The 19330-nt window shown below is 37.0% G+C and overlaps 1 protein-coding gene across 2 annotated transcripts in view; it reads right to left on the bottom strand.

Annotated features, from left to right (window-relative positions):
* The window catches only part of LOC145662522 (aminopeptidase N-like), a 154247-nt gene that overhangs the window by 99497 nt on the left and 35420 nt on the right, over positions 1–19330 (bottom strand). For both annotated transcript variants that reach the window (XM_081728181.1, XM_081728182.1), the window contains exons 4-5: positions 18186–18503; positions 12243–12396 (exon numbers count right to left, since the gene is read on the bottom strand). In XM_081728181.1, coding sequence (XP_081584307.1) covers positions 12243–12396; positions 18186–18503 — 472 coding nt within the window. The remainder of the gene's footprint in view (positions 1–12242; positions 12397–18185; positions 18504–19330) is intronic.

Below are 19330 nucleotides of genomic sequence, written 5' to 3'. Positions count from 1 at the left end.
GGTGGTCGAGGCATATCTGAGGCATATAAGATATATAATAATGGACTAAGTGCAGACCCCTGAGGTACGCCTGTGTGCGGAAAAATAGGTCTAGATAGGACATTTCCTATTGAAACATACGCTATTCGATTACTTAAAAAAGAGTAAATGAGACGAATGTAGCAAGTGGGTAATCGGAGTGATTGTAGTTTGCGCAGCAAGCCATAGTGCCATACCTTATCAAAAGCTTTTTCTAAGTCCATAAGGACTAGACATGATGGAAGAGCTTTATTATATTGATTGGTGATAACCGTGGTTAGGCGTAGCAAAGTTGGTCACTAATAGAAAAGTTTGGCCTGAAACCTGCTTGATGTGTTGGTAACAGATCGTGTTCTTTAAGATGAATATGTAGTCTGTTGACGAGAATCTTTTCAAACAGCTTGCTGAAGACAGAAGTTAACTGAATAGGCCTGTAAGAACTAACATCATGGATGGGCTTGTTTGGTTTGTGAAACATGCACACCTTTGAGACTTTTCAATGTAACGGATAATATCCAGTGCTGAGAATGAAATTATAAATAGATATTAATAAAGAAATAAAGAGAGGCGGCGATTCTTTCAGCATCCTATAAGAGACGTCATCTATTCCTGGAGCTGTGTTGCGTTTTCGTCGGAGAGCGGAATGTAATTCTGTAGCAGTAATTGGTCTGGTAAGAGGATGATTTAAGTCTATTTTGTGTGTTACAGAGGGTTGTAGAGAAGATACACTGGAAATATCAACACGTTCGCTCTGGCATGGAGACTCAATTGGAGTGAATACTGCTTGTAGTTGATCAGCAAAAGCATTTGCTTTATCTGTGTCCGAGAGTAGTGGAACACTATTGAGATGGAGCGGATAGGTTGTAACAGTATCCTTTCCCGTTAATTGATAAAATTTCTTCCAATAGCGGGTAGGATGTGCTTCGTCTCGCAACTTATTGCAAACACTAACCCAATGCCTTCGTTTATATGCAATTAGGTAGTTTTGTACTGCTCGTTGCCATTGTCTATAGCAATGAAGATGTGCTCCGTTTCCAGTACGATGGTATTCTCGAATGTGCTGCCGTGCACGTTTCACAATGGCCAGATATTGAGGCGGTAACTTTGGTCGGTGGGGACAAATTTTGTCTATAGGAATAGACGCTTCAGCATTAGAAGTTAAGGTATCTGTAAGTCGCGAGATAGTATTATACAATTCAGATTCATTAGTTGGTGCTGTAAGATCATTAATGTCTTTTTCAATAGTTGTCCTATACTTATTCCAATCAGCTTTATCGTAACGTTTGACGGTACGGAAAACCGAAGTAGTGTTGCAGTAACGGCCTTTATTGAGCGTTAGTTTCACTGGGCAATGATCGCTGCCTATTGTATCAAGTACCTTTATATTGCAATCGCCGACCAGATTAAGTGACGTAATTACAACATCGGGTGTTGTTTGGCTACTTGGTCTGGTATGACTAGGTAAGGCATGAATATGTAGACTTAGCTGTTGAGTTACGTAGTTGATAAATTGTTGTTTTTCTCGGTCGCTACGACTGTGAATATTGATATCAGCCATAATGATGATATTTCGAAAATTATGAGCAATGTAATTGAAAAAATCAAATGGTATTGGGTGCCTCGGCCGGATATAGATTGTAGCAACGTTGAGAACAATGGAGGGATAATAAACGGACAATAGAAGATGTTCTGGATGATTGTCAAAAGCCTGTGGATGATATTGTCGGAATGGTAATTTAGGTGAGAAACCCACTGCAACTCCACTTTGAGCTCTGGCGGCAGGTCCTATATAGTCATGTCGGTGAAGGAGATAACCCTTGATGCGAGCTGTGACATTGGGTTTGAGTGCAGTTTCATTGATAGCAAAAATATCAATTTGTTCTTCTAGTAAGAGATGTTCGAATAGAAGTTTATGTTGTTGGAAAGATCGAATATTAATAAACAATAAATTCATAATTAGGATCAGAAAGGCTATGGCTTTAAACGGTGGTTTCAAGAGGCGCGATTTGAAAGTGAGCATACTGTCTTGAATATGAACCATGCATATTGATGTTAAAGAAAGACTTTGCAGTGGCAGTTATGGTGCGAAGGATATGATCGCGTTGAAATGGCAGCACGTTCTGAAGCACTATAGTGAAGTAACGAAGAAAATCTTCGATACTGAGTGGGTGCAGAATAGATTGAGCTGGAGGAATAGTTTTATCAGAACTTCGAATGGGTGCAGTAAACTCCGGGCGAGTAGGTTCTGCCGGGGGCTTTGCCTTGCAGCGGTAGCTGTATGTGGGGTACATCTCTCCACATGTGGAACAGTTTGGAGGTTGTTGTTGATTTTGGCACAACCTTGTTTCATGGGGGTTGCCACAATATCCGCATCGCGGTTGATTTGGACAACTGTTTGTGAAGTGAGCGTTGTAGGTCTGACATCTCTCACACCGCAGAGGCACTGGCCCAGGAGTTTTAGAAGGCTCTACCCTATGAATTTTCTTATAAATAGGCGCACCGTGTGCCAGAAGATGATCGATAGCCTGCTGGTTTTGGGACAAAACACGTATCATATATGTTGGCCCATTATTGTTCTTAATGCGTATGCATTTGTCAATGTTAATACCGTCTTGAATAAGCTCTTCGCGCACTTCGTCGTCCGTAAACTCTGGAAGAACACCACGAATAACCACAGATAACATTGGCAATTTTTTAGGTGGAGGTGGTTGTTTAGGCCTAGAATCAGACTTTTTGGTTAATTTTGCGTTTTTCCCGAAGATTTCATAAGATGCCTTGTTACGTAAATAGGTTCCAAAATTTGGATCTTTTGATTTTATAATGTATCCGTTTCTAGTGTGCACTATTTGTTCTACATTTACACGTGGAACGTATTTAATGATCTGGAGAAAGATCATCTTTGGATGTGTGTATTTCGGGTCAAAGTCAGTCAGTAGAAAATTGTAAACGGGATCCGGATTTATGTTGAGAGTTTCGGATAATGATTCTGAAGGTGACGATCCAGTGTCCATTGGTTGGATGTTAGAAAATAAAGATCCGCCACGAAATCTCTTAGCAGACTGAGTAGACTCAGTAGATTGATGTCTCTCTTTAGATGTGCTTGCTACGGGTTGACTTCCCCAAGAAAAATGTCGGGTGCGATTGGTTGTTCCAGTGGGTGCAACTTGAACACGCGAAGTGTTTGTAGTTGTAGGAAGAGAAGCTGGTAATCCCGTATGTCCACCAAGAACCGCTTGTCCGTTAGTATTGCCAGAGTCCGCCATCGCAATGAAGTATCCTAGGGCCGAAGCCCAAATGAATGTGAAAATGAATGAAAAGATGGTGAATGAGATTCAAAAAGCAAGTTTGCCCTCCGAAAGTGTAAACTTCCGTCAACCCTCTAAGTGTTGTATGTGTGCTGTGCTCACAAATGCGTATGCAACACTTGGTCCTAGCTAGCACATTAACAGACACAAGAGAGGTTAGGCTCCTTGGTTCAGTTCATATGATGAATAAAAGCGCCTGAGCTCCAACCTATAACTTGAGGTTTCAAATCTTTCACTTACGGTTATGTGTGATTTCACGTTTAACAGAGACAAACATTTTAAGTATTTGTACTTTAAATAGTCTAAATTAGTTAACTATATCTTTTTCATAAAGTTTATGATAATTTTAAAATTATTGTTCAAAGCCTCTGTATTGTAATAAGCCTTCTCTAAAATCAACACATGTGAGTTGTGCTTCCATCTTCCGAGTTCTTTTAAACTATATTTATATGTTTGTGGCCAATCCTTTCGACAATGAGATCTCGATAACTACAGGCTCTAGAAAGACGACGTTTTCACTGATCGATTGGAAATTTTTCGTAGATTGTCCAGTTCTAATTGAATATTTAAAAAAAACATGGCCATTATTTCTTTATTACATTTTTATAGGGTACGCTAGAAGCGTTGAAATTTAAAAAAAAACTAAAGCATCATATCCTATGCGTTATACATTCCAACACCACAATGTTGTATATTGGGATTGTATATGTCTCAGGCGTTTGTTCCATGGCCAAATAATAGTGAAAAAGGAAGGATAACCATTTGTCGAGTCTTAAGATAAATCTTTATCTTTTGAGTGTTTTGCCCAATGAACACCATATATAACTGACATTATATTAATTGTATATGTTATGTATTTGTTTATTACGTACTGCATGCAAGAAGAAAGAAAACACTGGTCATACATGAATTACAATCTCCAACCGGAAGTAGGCTCAAATCTTGCAAACGGTGCGAGATGTTGAGAAAAAATAATCGAAAAAATCTCCCCTTTATGATACAACTTGCCGATTTCTTTTATTAAGAGGTCTTTCACTTGTGCCTGTACAGAGACATGTACATATGTTGTGAGGAATGAGAAGGAGATTTATGCTCATATGCGAATGATGTGCTGTGTAGAGAGAGCAGGCTCAGCTAGTATATGTTGAAAATTTGATTGAGATCGATCGGGTGGTTCAAAAGTAATTAATTCACGAACATATTCACTTTTATTTTTATATTTATTGATTTTTTATATCTTCCCCTCCGCCCCTCCCCTACATTGCTCCTCAAAGTGAAATAAAAATCATGCCAGTCCCAAACCTCATCTATATTGAAAATTTGATCAAGATCGATCTGGTTTTTCAAGAGGTAACAAGTTTTATTCATTTTTCTACGTCCCCCTCCCCTAAGTTCTACTGTCAAAGTAAATAGCTAAAAACACTCCCAGGCCAGAGCCGCATCTACGTTGGAAATTTGATCGAGATCGGTCGGGCGGTTCAAGAGATTAAGAGTCACAAACATAGTCACTTTCAATTTTATAATATAGAATAATGTGAACAATCCAAATATAATATCTAATTGTCTACTTTAGTTTGTTGAAAGCAAGTAGTGCTCAAAAGAGGAACCTAATACTCTCAAGAAAACTGATTGATATACCGATCGCCCCTCCACCCGGAAAAAAGTAAATGAGCGAGCGATACCAATCGAAGGTTGGTTAGGTTTCTCTTAGGACTATACCCTTTCAGTTATGTGACAGAGAAAGGTAGGCGAGTACACAAATTTTGAGGGATGAATTTAAAAGATTCTATATGTATATCTTGTGTTTGGTTTCATCGTAGTTTTCAGTTGATGCTGAAACATTTGTCGTATGAGGAGACAAGCTTTTGTATAACCATGCCTTAAAAGTTTTCCGCCTGAGAGACCAATTCTTCGAACACAATTTATAAAGATAATCCCACAGTAATTTTTTTTAGAATTATGAAGAAACATTTATTTTCAATAACGTTTACGTCATTTTAAACTTTGTACACTTACCTATATTTCTGCATATTTACCACTTTGATAGAATCAATTTTGTAGGAGCTGTAACAGTTTTTGTGTATCATGTCATGTGAGATCGCCGCCATGTGTTTCAAAAAGCACTTAACCTAATCCTTCACCTCGTCATCGTAGCTGAATTCCGTTCGGGTCAAATGTTCTTTCGGCTTAGAAAATATTCGCTGGTTTTCTCAACCTTTGCAAACCATCTCTATTTACCCTAGGACTATAATCTGCCAATCATTCTCTTCAGAATAGAACTGCCTTTCAGGCGGTACCATTCACATGTCTCCATCACGTATCTAAGGCGGGGAAATCCCGAATACGGATTTTTTGGTCTAAATGTCCCTTTTTTCAACTTTTAGCCCCTCTGGACCCCCCTGTTTTAACGCAGAAATCTGACAAAAATTCTGTTAAATACTACTCGGTAGACTGAATGTTTGTGCAAATATTCAATCCTTTACGTGCAAAAATAAGCCCGCCAAAAATTAATGAACATAGGCTTAATAAAAGAAAATATATATTTTAGAATTATGACGTCATCACCTATATGTCTCGACGCAGGAAGGGTGAAACCATACGTAAGGTCTTCTACAATGCCTCTGGACTTGAAAAACAAAAACAAAAAAAAAACGATAAAAAAGCTCGAATAGGAGAGTTATAACGCAATGTACCATGAAACACCCGTATGGTACAAATTGGTAAATTAGGATCCCCAGGTAAATTTGTTGTACGAAGGTGTGACCGATTTTGGGCAGGACTCGCAGGTGATTTGGTTATTGAATAGACACTTATGAGAACTTTGAAAAGCGTAGAAGGTTTAACCCATGGGCGTGGAATGACGGAAAATCAACGAGTTGTATGGGTACTATCAATGCCTGCATGCTCTCAAGTAAATTCCTCAGTGCAGGATCTCACGGGATTATCGTACAGTACAAGAGAGCAACATAAACATATGTCTCAGAGGCGTATGGAAGGAGATGCATATAATACAAAAAAGTTATTGATTTGTTGTCATCATGGCAACCATTCCACACAGAAAAAGAGTTATTTAATATAACAAACGGAGTAACCGCTCCTGATTGTGTCAACGTTAGCGAGGCTAGAAACGTAGGCCAGAGGATTCTTCTAAAAATGAGTGGAAATTTTTCAGATACTTTCACATTTGTGAAAACAGACAAGGTTATTACAATATCTTACTAAAACATGATACACACTGATAAAGGCTCTTTCAGGATGGAGCACAATCAGCTATTCCAGAGGTTAGCAGTAGTTGCCACGAAAGCAGGCATGAACTTGGAAGATGTCATGGAATACGAGCTGTGTTCGGTTCCTTTAAGTTTGTTTAAAGATGAGGAAATGTTTCGACCAACAAACAAAGCTTCCTTAGCTAGCGCTTTGTGGAAAAAGCCTATGCCACCAGCAAACGAACCAAATCTCGTAGAATTCAAATATGTAATCGATGGTGGGTGGTTGCTCCACCAAATAAAATGGATAGTCAACGATTCTTTTGAATCAATCTTTCATTCGTATACTTTATACCTTGAAACACAATTCAAAAATGCCATTATTATTTTTGATGGATACGTTGCTGGTCCTTCAATAAAGGATTGCACACATCTGAAGCGAACCAAAGGCTTGAGCTCTCCTGACGTCCATATTTCACCAGAAGTGAAACTTTCAATGAAAAAGAACGTGTTTCTGAGAAACTTCAATAATAAGAAGAGATTTGTTGAAGGTTTAGGATTAGAACTTAGTGCTGCTGGATTTCAAGTTTTGTATTCAGAGGACAATGCAGATATACTTATTATAAAAACAGCAGTAAAGAATGCGCAAATTGAAGACACGTGTGTTGTTGGGAATGATACTGATTTGCTTGCACTTCTTCTGTCCCAGTCACTTAAAGATTCTCGCTCGTTCTTCCTGAAAAGTGGACAAAAAATTTGGGATATAAAATCTACTAAGTCAGATCTTGGCGACATCACTGAAAATCTTCTGCTTAGTCACGCATTTCTTGGTTGCGATACAACATCTCGATTCTTTGGTATTGGGAAACTTGTGGAGCTACATCTTGCTAAAAGGGATGACGTCTTTCGACAAGCTAGTCCTATTTTCAACGACGAAACTGCGTCTAAAGAAGAAATTATTGAAGCTGGAGAACAAATAACTGCAAGATTGTACTAATGTTTGAAAAACGAATCTTTGCTTGCTATAAGAGTGAGGAAGTTACAAAGCAAAGTTTGCATATCAAGTGGATTTCTTCGCCCGGAATGTCTCCCTCCTACTCTTTCTGCACTGAAATATTACCCATTGAGAACTTATTTTCAAATTATGAAGTGGAAAGATCTTACTTCTCAGCTACGACCAGAAGAATGGGGATGACAATTGAGGAAAGTTGGAATGTTTGTTCCAATTATGACAGATAAGAAACCTGCTCATTACATCTTGAAGATAATTCATTGTAACTGCCGTGGAAACTGTGAAACTTAAGTCTTCATGCAAAAATTGTGGACTTTAGTGCACATCTGTTTGTGGTCATTGCATGGGAATCACCTGTGAAAATCGCGACAATATTTCTTGGACTTGCGACGACGAAGATGAGATTATGTGATCTCGTATATATGTCTATTTTTCTATATTTCTTATGGTAATGTTTACTCATTTAAATTGAATATTCCAATCTATGTTGGTCTTAAATTCGTTCCTCCATAGAGGTGTTATTAGTAATTGTTTTAAACATTATTTTTTCTAATAGTAATAGCTTAATATCGTTAACAAGATAAGTAAATTCTAACGATATTTTGCCGATCATGTAATATTTGTGCCCTAAATATGCAAGAGAAATAAACAATATTTGGATATGATTGAATGAAATAAATGAAAACTAGTCTTTATTCGTTTCGAAGTCATGGAAACAATAATGACAATATTATTACAATTGAAGAATCAACAAACGAAAACTTTCCTAAGTATTTCAAGTAAATCAACCATTCTTTTTATAGGTTTGAGAAAATTATGTGTCAAATAACTTTCAATATTTTTGAACCTCTCGTAGCCATAATCACAGTATTGCCAGCTCTGATTACTGTACAATTTGTTGCCGAATTTCAATTTTTTCCACTTTCGTCGTCCTTTTCTTCCTACATTTGTTATACATAATCTAAGTGTATAATTCATGCGCTTTTAAATGAGGTATAACACGTTACGATCCAACAATTAGAAGCTGAGAAATAAAATATTTTTAAAAATCCCTCTCCGCCAAAAATCCAAGATGTCGGCTTTTCCCCAAACATTTGGATGGCGGATTATGAATATATTACTTTCCACGCCGTTCTCCATAATTTGACACCAAAATCATATATGTTGCAATTAATTCCGAATCAAGTCGTATATTTAATCTACTATCTGGAACACAACTTTTTTATATTCAAAATGTGTGCCCCTAAAAATAATGGGATACATGTTCGCCGATTTTTCAATACACCCCACCCTTCTGCGCAAAAATAGCCCAAGATCCCACTTCATAACGCCCTGTAGTTATGGCACGTGCTCTACTTTGTCCTGCCCTTGCGAACGTTTACAAGATCTTGCAGAAAAACGGACATCACTGTTTGCTTCCAGGGTGCTCACATTACATATGCTCTCCTTTTTGTTCGTATTCATCCGTTCGAGCCCAAGTACTTTCCTTGTTAGATATCGTCAAACGGGACTTACTTTTAAAACGTTCCTTGTATAATGTATACACCGTTTGTGTACAAACTACGGCATTTTGTTTTGCTGATACAACGGATTGACTAAAATTTTACACTGATGTCCAAAACTTAGCCAGGATGTGGTTTCCCACAAATGTACCCATTATGATGCTTACAACCAAAACAATGTCATACTCGTAGAAGAGTAATAGCAGAACCATCTAGTCTTCTCACGAATGACATATGCGAGTTGAGCTGTAGTCTGTGTGGATAGTTAGTGCAATTGGTGTGCGTGTACATGGTGAGAGGGCAACCGGTTACAGCTGTTTTCTGAAGGACGTGGAAACAGTAAGTAACCGTGCAATTGATAGTGTGGCACAAAGACAACATTTGAATGAATTTGAGTGTGGTCAAATTGTTGGGAAATTGGAAGAAGGGCGGACAGTAACCATTGTGATACGAGAATTGGAAATTCAGTACAGCATAGTGTCAAGGGTGTGATCGAGGTACACGATGACCGGAAATAGTCCTAGACGTGTCGGAGGTGGTCGTCCACGATGCACCACCCCTGGAGGAGACCGTTATTTGGTATTGAGTGCGAAACGAAACCGCCGCACTTGTGCTCGGCAACAGATTACTCAATTTCATGCCAGCACAGGGACAACTGTATCGCGCCAAACTGTAACTAAGCGATTACGCACGGTAGAACATGTTCGTAAATCAGTGAAATGTGTACCATTAACATTGCGTCACAAACAGGCTCGTCTGCGATGGTGTCGAGAGTACATTACCTGATCGGACGAGGACTGGGGTCGAGTGATGTTTTCTGATGAAAGCTGCGTTTGTTTACGGCAGTATATCTGGCGTGAATGCGGCACTCAGTGCCACCAAGGGAACATTGTGGAAATAAATAAACCAGTCGGTGGAATCACGGTCTGGGCCGGCATAATGATGGACGAACGTAGTGAGCTGCAGTTTCTAGAAGGAGAAACTCTAACTGGCGCCAGATATTGTAATGACGTCCTTCTCCGTCATGTTCGTTTGTTACGCGGAGGTGTTGGTGCAGTTTCGTTTCATGGATGACAATACTCTTCCACATCGTACACCTGCCGTGGGCACCCTCCTTGAGGGAATGGATATTCATAGACTAAAGTGGCCACGTACTCCCCGGATCTCAATCTCACACAGCATGCTTGGGATGCTCTAGTGAGACGTGTTGCCGAGCGTATGCCTCCACCCAGTACTCTTCCAGACCTTTGATGGACTGTCAAGGAGGAGTGGCAGGCCATCTAACAGGAACTGCTTGATAATCTTGTTTCCATATGGCACGTCGATGTCGGTCATGTATTTCTGTTCGAGGAGGGCATATTCTATACTAATGTCTCTACGTGAATACTCTACTGTACTCTTCTTTGGTGTATTCAGAAAATAAGTTTCGATATTGAATATGTATGCTTTTCGTTTTCATCATGTTTGACACTCTGTTCTGCACTAGATACTCCATGAATACAATGGCAATAATGTTACCTTATGTATTGTATTTCTAACCCCAACCAACACTCATAGAACCAGATATATTCAGGTCTTAGGTTTCTTTATAGTTTGTGTTTAAGTTTTGTACATCAGCGTATTATTATTATTTTAACCATTAAATTAATGGGTCTTACTTTTTCTAGTGTTCTTCCTGAGTATAATTATATATTGCCACCATTAACGTCTTCTTGGAAATACTTATACAGTGTATCATAAAATTGATATTTTTATTCCTTTGAAGATACCAATGAGAATGCTAATTAAGTAGATCTTGAAATAGGCGTACTTATAATATTACGAAAAACGAGAATAACGCGAATTAAAAGATTTGGTATGAGAGGGATAATTTAAGAAGTAAGCTCTACTATATAGTCCGAATAAAATCCACAAGTGACAAGAAAATGCTTGAACATTTAAATACATACATACAATGTAACAGTGGCAGATGATTACTTTTCCCTAGAAAATATGACGTATATCCAGAGAGTGAGTTCCAATGTACTCTAAAATAGAAAACGAACATCACAAAAAATAATTTTACTATTGTGTAGTTAGTGTTTAACATGTGCAAGATCTTTGACCAGGCATTTGTCTCAACGTGGTACTATCTTCTGTACGGTTGTGCCAAAGAATTCTTTCAAAATGAAATGAAATCTTTAGTTTTACATCCAACGATTATGCCGGCTATGCTAAATCAGACGGTGATGATGAGAAATGAATGAAATGGTAGAATGAAGAAACTGAGAGGAAACAGGAGAACCCGAGAAAACCCACGCACACGGTGTTTGTCCACCACAAAGTTCAAGTGGCGTGAGCTGGGATCGAACAAGGGACCCCAAGCACAAGAGGTGAACGCTCTACCATTGAGCCACCGCGGCAAAAAAAAAATATTTGGCCAAGGACTGGATCCAGGATGTTACAGCCGTCTGTAATTCAGTTGCACTATCGAAATGTTGTCCTGCCAGAAATAGCTTCAGGAACTGTCAGTACATAGACTGTTGCTAGTTTTCTGACATCACGTAGGACACTCATCTTTTGTTTTCAGCGACAGTGTGATCGAGGAAGAGGTATTCTTCATAGTGGTGTCGAAGCAGGATGTTCAAAGCGGACGCTACATGCTTCTTCTTGTGATCACTTGTTTTGGAATCCATTTTACACACAACTTGCTAAACTGTTCTCGCTGGATAATGATCTCTACCTTTCAGTCAACAGGAGGCTGAATGTGCGCAGTCGTGTTTACTGTGCCATAGTTTTTTCACCATGACTCCACACAACTGCATTCGCGACAGGTTATAGTTAAGTGCTCTTCCTCCACCCCTGCATAAGCGTGTCCCGCTCTGAGCGCTGGTGCTATTCTGGAATAACTTCGGAACTTATTTTCTGGTTGCAACTCGTAATTATTATATTAGATGCTATTTTAATACTAAGCACATTTTTAATATTATAAGATTATGCGTTGTTTCTCTATGTCTATTTCGAATGAAAGTTGTTTTATGGAGGATGCACCGTTAATAAGTAGAGAGATTCTCATAATAACAATAATAATTATTAACATTACTATTATTAGGTGTATTATCAAACAAATGAAGAAAATACACAAAGGAAGGAATTACAAAAATGTTTTGGAAAATACAAGATCGGTTAACTTTATACTAAATAATACACATGACTTTACCTGTGGCTCTTGAAAAGTTCCTTCCAAACGAATAAGTGCTTCATTTAGATTAAAATCATCAACCCTTCTTGGGGTCAGCAACGTTCCAAACCATTGATAACCAATAGCAAACCATAGTAAATCTTGCAACTCATCATCTGTTTCAGTATACTGACTGAAAAGACATAATAAATTTAGAAATTCATATATTTTTTATTTTCATAAATAAATATAGTGAGAACATACATAATTAAAGCTTACAAAGTCTATATTCTTATTTGTTATTTAAAAAAAACAATTCAGTTTATAATAGGTAGAAACAGAGATGAATAATTTAAATATATTCTATTATGAGTGTTTATAAGACAATATGTTACTTAACTGGCAAGGAAAGGACACGAACGTGTTGAGGGGACTTCCTAATCAAGCCTAGTCCATTCGGTTAACATAAACAAGGATGTTCATGCACAAAAAAATTGCGTGCCATGGACAACTGAGTAAGTTCCTGGGGACCATTGATCCTGTTAGTATAAAGAAAATTGTGGACTCGCAGTGAAATAGCTATTGCATCAACAGCGTTCATTGGAAAGTCATGGTTTATAGTTCATTCTCTTCAGCATGGAACAAGCTTTCCGGAGGTGCTATGTATTGAAGCCCATAATGTACTTGAACAGGGAAAATTGGGAGAATGTCTGGAAAGTTTCCTCCAGAAATTCCTACCATCAACTTTGAACCCCTCTGGAGTGGTACAGGATAAAAGTACACTATCCTAATGTATCTCTAAAAATACCATAGGGATTGGAAATGAAAATGAATTGAAATCTTTAAGTTTTACGTCCCACGGTTATGCCGTCTAGGGTAAAGGAGACTGTGATGATGAGAAATGAATGAAATGGTGGAATGAAGAAAGTGGAAGGAAACGGGAGAACTCCGAGGAAACACACGCACACGGTGTTTGTCAACTACGAAGCTCACTTGGCGGGGACTGGGATCGAACTCGGGACTGGGATCGAACTCGGGACCTCAGGCACCAGAGATGAACGCTCACGCTCTACCACTGAACCATCACGGCCCTAGGGGTTGGAAATCTGTATACCAAGTTTTGTATTGATGGACGGAATAGATATGAGGGAAAATCTTCTATAACAATACACATTTTAAAAACACTCGGGACATGTATAAAGGCATCAACAATTTTAAGAAAAGCTATCGACCTCGCGCTTATATTAAAGAAAGGCGACGGAACATTTTCACTGATACAGATAGCATCTTGAATAGATGGAAATATTTCTTTAACGATTTGCTTAACACATAAGAAACTAAAATTCGTGGGTAAAGGAACATGCACACAGCAGAACTGTATAAACCAGGGTCTAACCAAACAAAAGTAGGAATCGCTATAAAGAAGTTAAAGAAATACACATCTCCAGGTGTAGATGAAATTCGGCCTGAGTTAATTTTAGCTGGAGGGAAAAATTATGGAACAAGATACAGGAACTCATTCTCTTTATCTGGAACAAAAAGTAATTGCCACAAGAGTGGAAAGAATCAATCATTGTTCCAATTTCCAAGAAAGGCAACAAAACTGATTGTAATAATTATCGAGGCATTTCTCTTTTCAACTTTCTATAGAATCTTCTCATGCATTCTTTCAGCAAGACTGACCTCATATGCAGGTGAAATTATTGGAGATTATTTATTTATTTATTTATTTCAGAAAACAACAGGCGGATGCCTAATTACAGTTTTCCATCATGATAATATAATTTAAAATACACACATGATAACAAAATAATACGATTGCAAAATACTTTAAAATACATATAACATGATCTACACCTTATTTATTTAGAGTAAAATTCTGTCTATAGCTAAAAATGTCTATCTCTGGGTGCTTTTCTGACACCTTATTATACAATAAACACATTTTTCTGACAGGCGATAAATCCAATGCATTAGTCCTTTGCGCTGAGAGATGGAATATGCTATTATGAGGTCTGGTTGTTCTATGTGGGACGTGAAGTTTGATTTCTGATAGTAAATATTCTGAATCTACTGTACTATGTATTATTTTATGTAAGAAAGATAAAATGAAGTGAGTCCTCCTGCTTTCAAGTGATTGTAATGAATATTTGCTTCGAAGATCTTCATACTTCTCAAATTTCGGATATATCCCTGTTTCTTTATATGTTAAAAAGCGCACAAATTTATTTTGAATGTTTTCGATTTTACTTGTATATCTCTTACTATCAGAACCCCATATTATCGCTGCATATTCCACCTTAGACCTTACATAGGCAATGTATAATGTTTTGAGGACATCGGTGTTAGAAAAATCACTTCCTAATCTCATCACAAAGCCAAGGTTCCTAAAGGCCTCACCAACTACTCTGTTGACATGAATATCAAATGATAGGTTTGACTGCAGAGTGACTCCAAGATAAGTTATATAATCCACTATTTCAATTGGTGTTTGATTAATAGTATACACATTGCGGACATAGTTCATTTTCCTGGTGTATGATACTACTTTACATTTTTTCATATTTAACAGCAATTTGTTTGATTCACACCATTGGAAAATAGAATTTATATCGCTTTGCAAAGAAATAGTGTCTAACTCCGTGGAGATACTACGATAGATTTTTAAATCGTCAGCAAACAATAGTTTGTGGGAGGATGTTATTACAGGTGGTAAATCATTAACAAATAATATAAATAATAGAGGTCCTAAGTTCGATCCCTGAGTCACACCAGAGTCTACGACATATTCCTCAGTTAGAATATTTTTGTATCGAACGCGATGTTTGCGTTGGCAAAGATAGGACGCTATAAATTGTTGAAGGTTTCGTGAAAAATTGAATGTCACAAGTTTGCTTAGAAGTATATCGTGATTAATTACGTCGAACGCCTTGGAGAAATCTGTATAAATTACGTCTACTTGTTCCTTTTTATCAACTTGATTAGCTATAAAATGTGTAAGTTCTGAGAGATTAGTTACAGTTGACCTCTTTGGCATGAAACCATGTTGAAAGGGAGATATTACTGACCGTACATGTGAGTAAATTTTTTCATATATATAATTTTTTCAAATACCTTAGATGGGGCAGATAGCAGTGTTACCGGTCGATAATTTTTTATTTGGTCAGTAGAACAACCTGTCTTGGGAATGGGACAGACGTCACCAATCTTCCATTTCATAGGAAACGTAGAAGAAGCTATTGACTTGTTAAAAATAGCCTGTAGGGGATGTTTCAGTATTTCTGAGCAGCCTTTAATGATGTACGGTGGTATTTTATCCGGCCCACAAGATGACCGTGGCTTAAGTTTTTTAATAGCATTCTCAACATCTTCGATGTCTATAAAGTTAATATTTAATTTGTCCAGAATTTCCGAATTATTGTATTGCTCCATAGGAATAAGATTATAACTTGATTTATTGTGTGTTACTTGAAAATTTGCCATAAATGCATTTGCAATAGCAGCATCGTCACTCAAAGTTTGATCGTTATAGTGAAACAAATTACTTCCCGAATTACTCTTTTTATTCTTAACATATGTCCAGAAAGTCTTAGGATTGCTTATAATATTGGCCTCACAGTTGTTTAAGTATGCATTGTATGCCTTGGAAATTTCTTTTTTCGAAAGAGCTCTCAATTCTTTAAATTTGTTGTAGTGATACAGTGCGTCCCAAGAACCCTGCTTCCATTTCTTATGGTGATATGATTTGCTCTTAATTAATCTAATTATGTCACTTGAAAACCAAATAGGATAATTGAATTTAGCTCTTTTTTTCGGAATGCACCGGTCAAAAATAGAATAGAGTATATTATAGAAACAATCCACAGAGCCGTCCACAGTCAAACTACCTGTGATAGGTTCCCAATTTGTTTGTGATATTTCGCGGTACAGTTTATCAAAGTCAGCTTTAAAAAAATTATAATCTCTTACTTCGCTTTTCGTTGTACATTTAGCATTTCTAAAGTTAATATATTTATATTCGATTAGTAGGGATGGACGGTAGGCATCCTCGGATACAAGGGGAGGGTGTTCGCAGTGTGGATTTACGCGAAATGGATCAACCATCGATCAGATTTTTGCCATTCGACAAATACTCGAAAAGAAACGGTAATACAATACCATAGCACATCAAATATTTATTGATTTTAGGAAGGCCTATGTTTCGGTTAGGAGGGAAACATTGAATAACATTCATACAGTATTTGGAATACCGAAAAATTTAGTTAGATTAATTAAGATATGTTTAAATGACTCACAAAGTAAAGTCCGAGTAGAAAATTCTTGTCGACGAGCTGTTTCACGTCTAAAATGGCATGAAACTAAAATATGCGTTGTCGCCATCCTTATTCAACTTTGTTCTTGGGTACGCTATAAGTAAACTCAAACAGCAACCAGAGCCTAGAGGTGAATGCGGTTCACCAGGTTATAGCAAATGCTGGTGATGTACCTATAATAGGACATGATAGGACAATAATAGAAATAAATGCAGAGGCCTTATTAAACGCCTGCAGGAACATGGATTTAGAACTAAATGCAGAGAAAACTCTGTGACGCTGAAATAAGCGTTAAAATATCGCAATTTTTTTACATATAAAATGTATGTAATACTGTTACTTATAAATGGAAGGTCTCATGTTACGTATAAACTGAGCACAATGTGACGCTTAAATGAACGTAACAAACTTGATGTATGATACATATAAGTAAAAGTGACAACCGTTACAAATAAATAATAGGCACACTGTTACATATAAATAGAAGAGAATTCATGCTTGTATATAGGAAACAAAATTTAGGTATATTTATCGCCACGCATTTGGTAAATAGCTCACATTATTAACCCCTTGCATTGAAATGACGAGTCTAGCTCGTCATGGCCTCCGGTGCAAAATCACAAAATGACGAGCTACACCTCGTCATAAAATTTAAACTATTGTAGCATCTTGTAGGGTTACTATATAAAAGTTCGTCGGAATCGTAATACTGCAAATTATGAACGCGACAAAATATCAATTAACACTTTCGAAGAAATGGGTAATATCAAATATCTAGGATCAATATTAACAGACTAAAAACATATTCTCGAAGAAATTAAATGTCGATTAAAATCAGGGAGTTCGTGTTGTTCAGTTGAAAATCTTCTGTCGTCGCGAATTATGTGATGAATTGGTAGTTTAAAATATATAAAACAATAATTATGCCTGTTGTGCTCAGAGGTTGCGAAACATGGCCGTATACTTTGAGAGAAGAACATAGACTAAAAGTATTTGAGAACAAGATCCTGAGACGAATATTCGGGCCCAAGAGGAACGGAAATGGAGTATTACAATGAAGGTCAGCTTTTTGTGTTTTGTTCTTTTCATTAATGTTAATACAATTTAATATTTTCTTAATGTTTATATGTGTCTGTAATTTTGATTTTATCCTTTAATACCGCCTTTGAAATTTAAAAGTCTATTCCAATTGTAAGGAATACTTATGGATATTTACTGTTTTTCTGGAGGTGTTGCCTCTATTATCCAGGATTAATTTAAACCAGTAGATTTTCCAAAAAAAATCCCATTCTTCCTTAATCGCTTACAGCAAAACTACATGAAAATCAGACTTTAGTTAGGAAATCTAGGAATAAATTAAATTCGTTAGTTCTAAAAAAACCTGTATTATCTTGAGTTAGAGTTTCCGCAATGACAGTGTTGAAACTGTAACACAAGTTATTAATATAAGATTTATTTTTCTGTTTCTGTCAGATTTGCAGATAGGTCCACAGGCAGGATTAGATATAACATTCCCTCAATAATTGACATTATCAACTTACCATTTGACGTACTAAGCAAGTTTGTTTAACACTTATAGCATAAGAAATGAGTTGCAAATTAATGTGTTGATTTGAAATTTTAAAAAAAAATCTTACAAAATGTTTCGATTCAAATTTAAAAATCTTACCTCACCACTGTTACTCCCCATGAATTAATGGAAGCTGAAGCAAAATGTTCATTATCAATGATAAATAAATCCAGTTTACTTAACGGGTAGGGAATGTCCAAAGCATTTTCGTAGTACTGAAATATTATGGTTGCCGTAGAAAGACGTGTGTCATATTGAGTTATATTTCCTTTCTTTGCCCAAATAGTAATAGTCTTAGATCCAATAGTTGTTTGCCTTTTTTTATAGTCAGAAATCACTAATCCTAAAGCGAAAGTAGACATTGCAGGTGTTCGTTCGAAGATATCTTCTACCCATTCAACCTCGTCTGAACTTCGCCTAAAAGAAAAAAGTTCTCTTTAAAATATCATTTTATAACTGAGGTCTATAGCTTAGGGTTTATCTCAGCAGAAACATATCTAGGTATTGGATAACGTCTTGTGGTAATCCAGACAGCATTGAATTTACCTACCTTACTATTATCTTAGTTCTCTTTCTGTCATTGGAACAAACAAAGAAGAGACTTGTGTTTTCGAAATGATAATGTGGTGAACAATGGAGAACTTTGACTGAATCGAAAGAAAAGGAAAAGGGAACTGTTAGGAATGGTGTGATAGAAAAATAAAATACTTCAGATGGAATTTTTTAAAAAAAGAAGAGAAACTGGTTTAGGCGTTGACTGAGAAACGTCTGACTGAGGCTTACCATGAGGAACGTTACGGTAAAAGGGAGAAAAGTAAGGGACAAAACAGGCTACAGTTGATGGAAATATTAAAACAGAAAATCCGTATGTCAAGACGAAGAAGTTAGCCCAGGATTATGATGCAGGGAAACTACTCGCCTTACAAGACATCTGCCAATAACGGCAGATTATCTGTGATAATAATAAAAATACATATATTCTAGTTATTATTATATTTTCTCGTTGTACTTGATCTACTCAAAGTTCTTGCTGTAACAGATTTTCAAACTATGACTCGATACGTAGCTGGCCGTATTTTTCATGGAGCGACGTGCCACATTGAGCTTAAAAGTTTCATTTTATTACCCATTTGTAATCTGTACCTTGTATAACTTCTAATCAATTTTATCCCCCATTTAGCAACAAATTCTTATTTTTGCAAGACTACTTTTTAAGAAAGACGGTGTATGTTGTTCAAATCAAG

The sequence above is a fragment of the Thermobia domestica genome, chromosome 10, assembly GCF_964235325.1.
Source record: "Thermobia domestica chromosome 10, izTheDome1.hap1.1, whole genome shotgun sequence".
NCBI classification, from domain to species: Eukaryota; Metazoa; Arthropoda; class Insecta; order Zygentoma; family Lepismatidae; genus Thermobia; species Thermobia domestica.
Note: the sequence above shows the minus strand (reverse complement) of the source record. Positions and strands in the feature narration are given on the sequence as shown.